General features: G+C 44.0%; 1 protein-coding gene across 1 annotated transcript in view; it reads right to left on the bottom strand.

Moving 5' to 3' along the window:
- TRPM8 (transient receptor potential cation channel subfamily M member 8) overlaps positions 1 to 13,107 on the bottom strand; it is a 161,349-nt gene that overhangs the window by 88,057 nt on the left and 60,185 nt on the right. The window contains exon 7 of the mRNA XM_085646403.1: positions 3,839 to 3,968. Coding sequence (XP_085502529.1) covers positions 3,839 to 3,968 — 130 coding nt within the window. The remainder of the gene's footprint in view (positions 1 to 3,838; positions 3,969 to 13,107) is intronic.

The raw sequence follows: 13,107 nt of genomic DNA, 5'->3' as shown, positions 1-13,107 counted from the left end.
GGGCTCCTCTGATCTCTTCTCTGCTGCCTGGTCTCCTCTCTGCTCTGACTTCTTCTCTGGCTGTCTGATCTCTTCTCAACTGATGTCTGATCTCTTCTCCGCTGTGACCTGCACTCCTCTGACCTCTTCTCTCTCTGCTCGTTTGATCTCTACTCATCCTCCCCCTGGTTTCCTCTGCCAAATCTTAACAAGTGATATCTGAAATGTGGCGTCATAATGCTTGGAAGTTAGGTTAGTGGTCAAATGCACACTTAGTATATGTGCCTGCAGTGGATGAAGTGGCTGTTCGTGTGTTCATCACATTGCAGTTCACCTATGCACATCTTCCCGACTGTAGCAAGGTATTAACATCAGCACCACATCCAGGTGCACAGCAGCCGCAAATGCAGCAATAATTCACCTCGTATTATTTTTTGCGGAAAAAGAAAATAATTTACTGTAAAGTGTGGGTTGTAGTTGAAGGCAGTGTGAGTTTTTCTCAGTGGGACAGTATGGTGTTCAGTGGGGGAGACGATGTGGCACTATGACCAGAGCTGCTGAATTTGGAACTGGGGAACCACGTTCAGCCTTAATAACCAGTCCACCAGACGACTCTCCAGTGAGAGCACAATCCCATGCTAGACCTTAAAAGGCTTCGCAAGACCTTAGAAGCGCTGGTGTCTTAGCACCAGCAGGTGGACCCTAGCACTGGCGAGTCTGGGTTAACCTTCAAGGTTTGTCCACCACAATACATACTGAAGTTCACCTCCAGTCTTGCTAGTAGGCCTATGAAGCAGCACAGCCAAGAACAACAGTGACTCTGTCACTGAGGTCACAGGACCCTTGAGAAGGGCCAGCTCTAGGGCAGTGCAACCAGTGTGACCGGGCGCTGACTTTGGGTGGAGACATTATGTTTGCAAGTAAATTAAGGTTTTAAAAGCGCTTGCTGCCTCCTTCCTGGCCTCCAGCAATTTTCGGCAACAATAAAAATGTCATGATGACTCCGTGGTTTAATGTTCTTCCTAGAGAGAGATCGGAGTTTTGTCTAGTGGAAGTTTTGACTCCTGGAAAGGTAGCACATAGGGTTAATGTGCCTGCAGCAAAGAACATGTACCATGCAGATCACAAAGTGCACATAATGTAAATAGGTCAGTGGGCTTCTGCGTGTGTGTGTGTGTAGGTGGCTCTGTGGGTGGCTCTATTTGTGTGTGGGTTGCTCTATGTGAGTGGCTCTGTGGGTGGCTCTGTGTGTGTGGGTGGCTTTGTGTGTGTGGCTCTGTGTGTGGCTGCAAATGCAATAAATCTCGCATTTGAGAGTGATTAAGCTATTGACATTGTAAATAACAATGCCGTTTCTTTAAATGTTTTAAAAACAAAAACATAAACAAAAATAATGTCATGAGCAATGCCAATAGCTCTAACTTTAACAATGCCGAGACCGTTGCATTGTAAATGCTTGTTTAAATCTGTAGTGCAGGATAGGCATTTTTCATGTTCTTAAATATCGAGATGCCTACTGGCCCCACTTAAGTAACTTTCCGCTATCATGATGTGCTTGGGCCTTGATCTGACATCCAAGTGAGTGAGTGGTGAGAGTGAGTATGTAGAGTGACTTGTAGTGAGAATCTATGTTAAATGCAAATCTGTGACTATGAGGCCAGTGGAATCTATATTGGATCTGCATGGTAAATCATGACATAAGATGGAGGAGTCAGGCCAGCCACCCCAAATTGATAAAGGATATGGCTGGCATTCCTGAGCTTTGGGTTTAGTATCAGACAGTAAGTTATGGAAAGATGGACACTGGGATGTTTTTGTTATGCAGCAGTGCCCATTTTAGTAGTGATCTGCTGATTGTCTCTTTCTGAGCACCACTATTTGGTTTGATGGAAGGTTGGGGGAGGTGGAGATAAATATTTGCCTCTTTTTCCTGTTATAGAACCCGGTACCTATAGCCATACTGCTTTGTATGGTATTTCATTTTGGTATAACAAAGTACTTCACTTTTATACAAGGTAAACAGGACCATGTGTGGCCTAGTTTGTGTGATAGGAAAGCATTCATTACTGCTTCTATGCTGCACCAGTTGTCGAACAGCAATGAGCGGCTTTATATAGTGAGTAGGGTTTGTTTTGCATTAGATGCACTTTGCTTAGACACATTTTGTGTGTTGGGCACTATGAGCCTTTCTCTATGTTGAGTAGAGGAGAAAAATTAGGTATAATGTTGCAACTAGTTTTATACTTTGTGCCCATTATGGGATGAGCACAAACATGTCTCACTCATGACTTTTGCACATACAATTTCCTTCAGGTCATATCCGGAGCAAACTGTGCATGTCAAACAAACCTCCGGTGGCCCCAACATTGTGTTTTGGGGTGCCGCAGATGGGCTTACAATAGAAATTGCCACAGGGGATTGACTCTCGAGGGCCACTCCAGGATCCGGAAGGGGGGGACAGTGCGCTTCCTTCTTTTTTTAAAATGAAGGTCCCGGGTGACGGGGTCCCCAGGGCTTGGGGAGGGGAGCCACATGCCCCCCTCCTCTTGAAATATAAAAAGGCATCAGGTCCACTGGGGCCAATACTGGCTTGCGGAAGAGGGCCTCATGTCCCCACCCCTTTAAATATATGCTTTGGCCCTGAGGAATGGGATTGTCAGGGCCACTATTGGCTTGGGGAGAGAGGCCGAGCTCCGCCTCCTATATTTTTTTTTTAAGTCCTAGGGTATGGGGCCCCAGGGACCCTTAGTGGCTTGGGTGGTGGTTCCGTGCTCCCCACCCTTAATTAAATAGAATGGCCCCACGGGATTGGGTTCCTGAGGCCCTAAAGGGTCAGGGGGGAGTGGACACCCCCATCTCCAATATTTTCAACAAAAAAAAATGTGCCTGCTCCCACCATGCCCTGTGGCTGACCAGGGGGGGGGGGAGGTTGGCTGCCTGCAGGCAGTAGGACGCAAGAACTGAACGCAGGCCAGGCCCTGCGGTCAATTCCCCTCCATGCATGGCCAAAGACCATGCAATGCATGGTTTTGGCTTTAAAAAGTCCTAGAGATTCACTGAAAAAAAACAAAGGTTAAAGTGACGTTATAGTAAGGTGACAATTTGTTTATGAGAATGTTTATGACATTGTTTATGACAATGTAGCGTTTTAAACTAAAAAAACACACTGACATTCAACAGTTATAGTTTCTCTAGTAACTATAGATCGTGCATCTGTGTGCATGTTTTTCTGGGCGAACGCATGAGTGCCAGAGTACGGCACCTTCTGAGATCTTTCTAGGAGAATATATATATGTAAATCGGGATATTTCAAGGGACGGTTTCAAAAAGCCATTGAACTGTGCAACGAATGTAGTACAAAAGCAAGGCATGGGCACACTTAAATGGAAATGACAATTCCCCCAGGGTTTTCCTACAAATGTGTGTATTTCCCAGTAATCAAAATTGGCATTCTAGGGCACCATCGACCTTTAAAGCAGGGGACCGTCCCATGCTAAAGCAGTCCAAATACACTGATGACTTCTGAAACGTTTGTAAAAAATAATTTTGCTTCTTGAAAAGAGCCTTCCTTCTCCAGATTCTTCTGGTAAAAACATTATACCGGGATCTGAAAGAGAAGAATGACCAATAGGGAAATTGGAATTCACAAGAAGCAGGGGCGTTAAAAGGCCAGTAAGACTATGGTTCAGTCAGGACATTCGCCTGATATACTACCACAGAAGTACCAACGTTTGGCACCAGGTTTTTGAAGAATCTCAACAGTTCCTCATAAGTCAGTAGCGCTCTGATGATTTCCCTGTAATACAATCATTAATCTAATTGGAAGACACTGTTATGGATGTGAGGCTCCTTAGCTCACCAACTGCTCTGGTCTCGTACTCATTGGCGATTTCCTCCGACTCCCCTGCGGCATTGATGTCATTCTTGACTTTGGCCAAGCTCTTCAGCAACTTGCTAGCTCCCAAAGCAGCAAGAGTGCATCCCCTGGTCTAGTGAGGAAAAGAAGACATGTCAGAAGCATGAAAACGATATGCAACATGCAGAAACAAAACATGTCCTATAAAGGAAGTAAATAGGCCGCATGCTAATGCTTTAAGCAATGCATGTCAATGCAACTTAAACATGCTTGTAGGCACTAGGTGATAGCAATAGTCATGAGATTACCTACCCTGCCCCAATTAATTCTGCTAAGAGGAAATGTATGCACAAATCCCCAGGCTAAACCCTAAGACATTAATTGTCCACTCACAGAACAGTGGGAAATGTTAGTGAACCAAGATGGATCCCATTCAGAAGTCACAGACCTGGTCCTACCTGGACATGCTGACCCAAGTCTGCCATTGCACACTTGGATTTAATTTCTATGTAGATTGATATTTAGATTTAATTTACTTTTCATGTAGATTAGCAATTAGATTTGATTGGCAACAATGTCATTTGCCAGTATGTCTCACTAGAAGGGCAGCCTCACAGTGAGTCTGGAGTTTCTATATTTAGAATGCGTTTTCACACCTTGGGCACACCCCTTCCTACGACCGACTACAAATTCAGAAGGGCAGCAGATTCAAGCTAGACTCACTAGGCCATCGACTTGGTCCTAACTGGACATGCCAACAACAGCCTCCATTTGTATACTTAGGAGCATATTTACCAGAAAATGGTGAGGCGCTGTAAGCCATCTTGCTGCGCTGAGCTGCGTCATAAGAAAAGTGCAGGGTTGATTCGTGTTTACACATCCCTGTTCTTTCCTCTGCTCCGGCACAGAATTGGTTGCCTAGCTTCAATGCAGGCACCCTTGCACCATAGTGCAAGGGTGTCTGCATGGCAGGGATGATTGTTTTTGTGCAGGAAGAGACACTTTCCAGCACAAAACAATCAATGATGGCATTTTTCTCCTCCTTCTATGTGTGCTGCAGAGCAAAAACAATGAGAAATAAAGGTATCTCTCTTTGTTGCGCCACTTTAACGCCTCCAGCGGGGAGGCGTTAAAATATGACCCATTCCCAGGTTTGCAAAACCTTGTAAATCTGGTAATGCTTCAGAATTCATGGTTGTTGCGTGGGAACACCCACAGCAACACCCATGGAACGCCCCTTTCATTCAGAGTGATGCGTGAAATGGGGCCATATTTATAAGGCCATGAAAAGCCATGCAGGGTAAATATTGTAAATTGTGCGCCACCGAAGCGTAAAAAAAAGTGATGATCTGGTGACACAGGGGGCCTTGTAAATCTGTCACTTACTTTCTTTATGGAGCACAGACTCCAGTGGAGGTGCCTGGGCTGCTATTGCATCATGGGCACCATCTTGGAAGAGTGCTTTCTGGTGCAACACCTTTGAACCTTTTCATGATTACTCATTTCACATATTTTATTGTATTCACTTTCATTTGCCAGTATCTCTCACTGGAAAAGAATCCTCCAGTGAGTCTGGAGTTCCTGGGCTGCAGTTATCACTGTCACTCCCCTCCCCCACATTCCTTCCAATGGTCGCCTACAAAGCAAGAAGGGCAGCATGTCAGCATGCAGTGGGCATGCTTGAGGCACACCAGAGGCACACCTCTCTGCATTCATCTGTGCCTGGACCTTACTCAGCACCCAGAACCCTGCTCCTCTCACTCTAGCCCTCACTGGGCCCATCAGGTAATCATTGGATATGCTACATATACTTAATATTACAGATCCGCTACCCTCTCACTGCTCCACCATTTGTGCTAAACGTTTACTGGGCTAATACCTGTGATAGCTGCACCTTTCTGACCTTAAACCACCTCTCCAGGCTTATCCCTCCCATCAACAGAGGGCAAGAAGTTCCTACTACACCGCCCTCGAGCTTGGCCCCCTCTATCTCTGCCTTTTTCTTTTTTATCAATGAAGGTCTTTATCGAAAAGTAAAATTGAAATACTCAAATTTTTCAATATACTTATGCCAGACATACTCTCTTTCACATAGACTTCGCTCTGAAATTCTTCAGCACCTGATATTGTCCATGTAATTACTAATAACTATGCTGTTATTCACCGCGATTGCCCTGACAAATTAGGCGGCGGTAAAGTCATCATTCATCTTAGATCTAAGTCCTGCAATATTCTCAACTCTGACACCCCAAGATCTGAAAGGGATCAACTTCTCTCTTGAACTCAACTCTTCTACTTCTCCTAATGGGAGTGCTTATTTATAGGCCCCCTGGCTTTTGCTACAATTACATACATTAACTCTAACAATTTTTTGAACGTTATGTACTTAACGATTCTGCTTGTGTCAGGCAACTGAAGCTGCCATTTGGAAGACCTTAAGACTCTGACACGGCCAAACTATGGGAATCTTTGAAAGAGCTTGGCCTCACACAATTAGTTCAACACAATACCCAAAGGGCTGATCACACCCTAGATCCTATATTCGCCATCTGTGACTTATTTACAGTCAAGTCCCGCTTCCTCTAATCTGGACAGACCATACTGCTATACCATTCTATATTGCAGTGGCTTGCGTGAAACTCTTCTTCTATACTAGTTAAGTCCCGCCCTGGGGTTAAGTCACACAGGAAAATTTTTAATCTGAACGATTATAATTCTAATACTGATACAGGACTTCTCTCTGCCTTGAATTCTATCGTCCACATTTGCAACAAATCAGCGCACAGAACTAGACGATAACTGATCTCCCAGATGTTTCCAAATCTGGTGCATCCTTAGAAACATTCTTGCGTTTATGAGATGAACTTGTAATTCGCTTAACAGCACTAAATCTAGCTTCCCACTGGATCTTTCCCCTCTAATTTCTTCAGCTTATCTCACATCAGGTTAGCTCCAGTCCTACTAAACCTTGCAACACATCCTTGACTACTACTACTGTCCATAAGTCTAGGAGAAACGCATTTGTCTTTCCATTACTAGAAACCTTTGATGGCTCCTGCTCTAATTTTCATCTGATTTCTCCGCTACCTCTACCAGATAAAATTCTGGAGAAAGCTACTAACATCCAGCTATCTGCATACTTAGAGACTCACACTCTTTTGGCCATCTCTCAGTTTGGATCCAGACCAGCTCATAGGACTGAGATGGCATTGCTAATTGATGCGGATAATATCAAAGGGATGCATACTGGACCATGGTGGCTCCACTGCTATGATAAACTGGTATCTCTCAGTGGCTTTTGATACTGTCTCCTATTCAGTCTTACGTACAAGTCTCATAGATCTTGGTATTAGCAAGTAAGCTCTAAAATGGCTTTGGACTTTTCTGAGGGACAGAACTCAGGCAGTTATCTTTCCACCCACAAAAGTTCCCCTCAAATGTGAGGTCCCACAAGACTACTCAACATATATGTTGCCCACTTGCCTATCTTATAAGATCATATGATTCAGAATTACTTTTTATGCAAACATCGCACAGTTATTTCCATCTCTCAAGACATCATTGCCGCTCAAGACAATTTCTGCAACTGTATTATCTCAGTTGCAAACGGAATGTGCATGAATTGCCTTAAATAGAATGGTGAGAAAACTAAGGTTCTGCTCTCTGGTAGTCAAACACTTTCAGTTTTCCCTTTGTTGGCCGATGGAACACATCTCTTTATCCAACCCAGTTCATACTACCAAGAACTCATGCGTTATCTTCTACAGCAAGCTCACCTTGTGAGCACATATTACTAAGACAGCTCCTATATTCTGCATCTCTTGAGAAAGACTTTACTCTTGCTACAATTTTCTACACAAGTGCACGGGAAACTGTGGTGCAATCTTTAGTCACCGCTCATCTGGACTATGCCAACTGCCTTCTGCTTGGCATTCCCCACTTTCTCATCAATCATCTTCAGACTGCACATAACAATGCTGCCAGGCTGCTATTAAGCATCCAGCTTCATGACCCTATAAAACAGCCCCTGCAAGCACTTCAGTGGCTGCACATACAAAAACACATTGGGCCTGATTCACAAAGGCAATCTGAGACAAAAGTCTAACTTTACGACTTTTGGTAATCACAGCGGTCATTTACGAGTCATCTCTTTACGTCCTCAGTCGGCCCGTACTCTCCGGCTCAAGCCGTAATTTCCGGCTAGGGCTGGAATCTCTGGCTCGGGCCAGATGAAGAGTAATTAATGGGCCGGACCGCAATTTTTAGAAAAAGGAACATTAGGAACGTGAGATAAATGGTAGAGGAGGTCAAGAAAATGGGTGTGGCCAGACACTACTTCACACCCCAGATAAGTTTGGTGAAACACTTAGTGTGGTGTAACACTACAGCCAACACTGAAGGGAGTGCAAATTTTGGACTGCATGTTCCATGATGCAAAGTAGCAAACTTTTCTGGGATATGATGCAATGTCTGGCCACACCCTTTTCCCTGCCCAAACTGATTTTCATGTCCTCCTCTACCATTTATCTCACATTCCTAATGCTCTTTTTTGTAAAAATTACGTTCAAACCCAATGATTACACTTTATTCGGCCTGAGCAGGAGATTCTGGCCCAAGCCGGAGAATACGACTTGAACTGGAGGGTACGGCTTGAGCCGGAGATTCCAGCCCGACTAATGACCTCTGTGAAAACCAAAAGACGTAAAGTTAGACTTTTGTCTCAGATTGCCTTTGTGAATCGGGGCCATTGTTTTCAAGTCGTTATGCATCCCTCATGAAGGTCTCAATATTCTTGGTCCCTCTTACATCAGATGGATTCACTAATTACACCTGTTCCTGTTCTCTACAATTTTTCTCTCTTCACTTGGTGTCAGTTCCAAAATCTGTCTTAGCAGACAGGGAAGTAGATCTTTTTCCTACCCTGCTGCTAAAGCATGGGATCGTTTCCTGTTAGCATTAGGTGGAAAACAACCTTTACAACGCAGTCATTACATCGCACTACATTTACAACACAGTCATTACATCACAACATCCTTTACAACGCATGTCACTACAACGCAGCCATTACACTGCATGTCACTACAACGCATGACACTACAACACATGTCACTACAACGCAGGCATTATATCACATGTCATTACAACACATACCATTACAACGCATAGTACCCCTACACTATCCAACACTTACCTTACTGTTGCACCCTCTGGAGTTAGAATAGTTATTTTTACCCCTACACTATCCAACACTTACCCTACTGTTGCGCCCCTGGAGTTAGAATAGTAATTTTTACCCCCACACCATCCAACACTTACCCGACTGTTGCACCCCCTGGAGTTAGAATAGTAATTTTTACCCCTACACTATCCAACACTTACCTTAAATGCAATGGATTGGTATGCGTTATAATGGTATGCGTTGTAAAGGTATAATGAAATGTAATGGAATGCGTTGTAAGTGTAATTTAAAAAAATTAGTTGTAGTGGCATGCGATGTAAATGTATGCATTGTAAAGGGTGTTGCAATGTAAAAACTGTGTTGTAAAGGCATGCGTTGTAAATGTATGCGTTGTAACGTCATACATTCGCATTAGGTTGCTCCTTGCAACCCAGAAATCCACTAGCAAAGCAACTCAAGACACTTCCCTTTGCTCATTGGGTCCATTGTCCATCGTGGAAGCTATGGCCCCCTTGCACAGCCAACAGGTAACCCTAAAGTTTTAACCTCTTTTACAACTTCATCTTAGCTGTACACCATAAGACACCCTTTCTGCTACCTTTCTTTTACCTACCACCAAACATGAAAGCAGCGACGTCCCCTGTGTCGTCCTGAAACAATTCACCCTCTAACCCTCGAGGTCCTGCGATAACCGATCATTACATATCTCATACTTCTTGTCTTTCCCCATGCACAGTACCTCAGTATCCCCTTATATCTACTCTTCCAACTTCACGGATACCCCACTGAACGACAGATCTAAGGTTGATGCTGAGAAAGAAACCTATATCCACATTCCGATTGAGGATTACATTCTTCGGCTACTTACACTGACAAAAACTTGGTTCACAAACCCATTTTAAAGACGACTCCTTGACAGTCTACCACCAGTGGATCACAAAATTCATGTGAAAAACTGCCGCACCAGAGGCACCATAATCTTCACTGACTAGATCTTGAATGAGCAGAGAGGTCCTCTTTATGATTCCTTTGAACAGTCTTTTGATAGGTCTCACAGCTCATGCTTTCTCCTGCACATGTGCAATAACAGTATGCCTTAGCAAACCTCACGCTGTACAAATACAGCATTACCTACTGAGAGCCAGTGAAGCACCTTTAAAGCATGAATTGATGTAAGGTGCATTGAGACCATCAATGTTTTGTATTGTGCAGAAAAAGGCAACATTATGGTCATATTTCTTCTAATTGAGGATCAGTCTAGCTGCCTACTTTTGCAGTCTGTTAATCAAGTTGGTTGGTTGGTACCTGTAGATCAACTTGAAGCAAGTCAGATAAGCCAAGACTATCACTGTTGTCACTTCTACTTAGTCCTCCCTACAGTAGCATGGTATCGCTTTATGGAAAAAGGAGAGTCTGAAATTGTTTCCCTTCATCACCATGTTTATCTAGAGAATGAAGAAAAGGCCTGGGTTGAAGGTTGTAGTGGTTGTGGTGTAGCACACATGACTGATAACCTAGTGAAAAGTAGCTCTTGGTCTTTTTCACCACCCACTAAAAGGATCATGAGGCTCTCGCTCATCCAACAGAGTAGGCAATTAAGACTATTTGTGATTGCATCTGTTGTGATTGCATCTGTTTCATCTACGACATACCACTGGATCTGAGTGTCCTCTTAGTACATCTGGAATTTTCGATCTTTGTCCAAGTAGCACTTACAAATGTTCAGCCACAGCAGTGAGAAATTTGACCCCCATAGATGCCACACACGCCCCTTCAGACATCTGACTTGTGTGGTCAGATGAGGACTAGTCAACTGCGTTGCAGAACCGGGGGAAACAGACTCACGTAATGCTCAATATTGACGGCCATCCTCTTTGTTTTTCAGGAGGATACCCTGATCTAATACATCATATGCTGAGGAGAAGTCGCAAAGGAATGTGGCTGACTGACACTCTTTGTTTAGTGCAATGAAAAGGTCAATTAATCTGATATTGGCAGCTGCAACTCAGTCGCTTTTATAGTCTTTGCAGTCACAGAGCAGGTCATATTGTAACACATATTTCCGCAGGTAGCTAGCGCATTCCTTTTTGAAAATGTTACGTTTGCAGATTAAGATTAGAACTTTTTGTGTGATTGGCTAGGTATCAGGGGTTGTCCATTACTTCTCTTAGTAAGGGAGTGATGATTGATTGTATTAATTGGAAAAGGCTTGTTTTTCTGAGAGGTGAGATGCTTTCATGACTTTCTTACCAAAGCTAGTATGTGGAAAAAAGTCTTATTGCCTGAGGCTGCAGAGCACTCCATAGGTAGGTCTGAATGCTCTAAACAGTTTAGCAATGCTGTGAGTATTCATTTATGAAGCTATGTCCTTGAAATATTTCGACGTTCCTTAAGATATTCTGGAACATGGAGAGTGACAACACAAACATATAAATGTTTTAAAATGTCACACCTGACAAGTGAGTGTGTTGTAGTCACACTTTAGTGTAATATCCATTCTACGCTGCCCACGGTAATTAAGATTAGTGACTCTGCCATGCATGCTTGTCATATATGAAACAACATATATAAAATACTGTATTTGAATTTCCAAATAGAATGATATCCTTCACTCAACTTTGATATGTGTGATTTTTGGTGTACACGCTCTAATCCAATTGTGGTCTACCAGGCTATTGAAAGTGCTGAGACGTCTACGAATCTATTGCCTCTAAAGGACCAGAAAATCTGGGGCATTCTGTCACACATCAGGCAGGCAACTCTACAAGTGACATTCTGCCCTACGCCTGTCAACATTCCAGAGACACAAACATATTACGAAGTAAACAGATTTTTCTGTCAGCCAATCCATCTCTACACAAATCCAATATCCTTAAAATGCTTGCTTCTGTAGCCAATGGAGATTGTCTCCTACTGGATTTAATGTAAATGCCCCTTTATACAGTGACAATGAAAAAACGGACTTTCTTATCGCTTCATCAGCATTGTTTATCTTGGTGTTTGGCAATGACAGGTTCTAAACACATTAATAACCCAAACACCATCCACCCTGCTAAAGACCTCTGCGACACCCTCTCAGATTATTTCCACTGCAAGATTGCCACCATCTACAACAACTTCGACACCCAACTATCCAGTCACAGCCTTGATGACCTGTACCCACCAGCAAACATCTGCAGAACGATAACCACGTGGTCCCTGCTCACCACCCAGACCACCACATCCACTCCAAGGTACCCAATGACCCCTGTCTCCACCGCCTCTTCAACCTCGGAGCAAACCCTATAAATTTAGAACTCACTAGCATCCTCAGCACCTCTATCTCCACAGCAACCTCCCACACATATGGAAACACGCCGAGGCCCAAACCCTCCTCAAGAAGCCCTCTGCCGACACCAGCGACCTCAAAAACTACTGACCAATCTCTTTGCTCCCCTACCCAGCCAAATTACTCAAGGAAGCCATCAACCAACAGCTTACCGAAGACCTGGAACAAAACCACCTACTTGATGCCTCACAATCAGGATGCCGTGCCAACCACAGCACTGAGACCACACTAATCACCTCCCCAGACGACATCAGAACTCTCCTTGACCATGGAGAAACTGAGGCCTTGATCTTCTTTGACCTATCTGCAGTGTTCGATACCATCTCCCACCACACCCTCATTGATAGACTTCACAAAATGGGCATACAGCAGAACGCGGTCAAGTAGATTGCCTCCTTCCTCTCAGGACACACACAGAGCATCCGACTGCATCCCTTCATCTCGGCTCCCAAGAGCATCATCTGCGGGATGCACCAAGGATCATCCCTCAGCCCCACCCTATTCACCATCCACATGACTCCCCTCGACACGTCGTCAAAGTCCATGGACTCAACACAATCTCCAGCAGTGACGGCACCCAACTTCTGCTCTTGCTCTCCCAGGACCCCTCCAATGCCAAAATAAACTTCTGCAAAGCCATGAACAATGAGAAATGAGGATGAGAGAAAGCTGCCTCAAACTAAACTCCAACAAAACAGTACTGATTTTTGGAAGAGACACTTCCATATGGGACCACATCTGGTGGTCGGCAAAGCTTGGTCCCAC

Source organism: Triturus cristatus, chromosome 3_1 (genome assembly GCF_964204655.1).
Source record: "Triturus cristatus chromosome 3_1, aTriCri1.1, whole genome shotgun sequence".
NCBI classification, from domain to species: Eukaryota; Metazoa; Chordata; class Amphibia; order Caudata; family Salamandridae; genus Triturus; species Triturus cristatus.
This window is presented reverse-complemented; position numbering and strand designations above follow the sequence as displayed.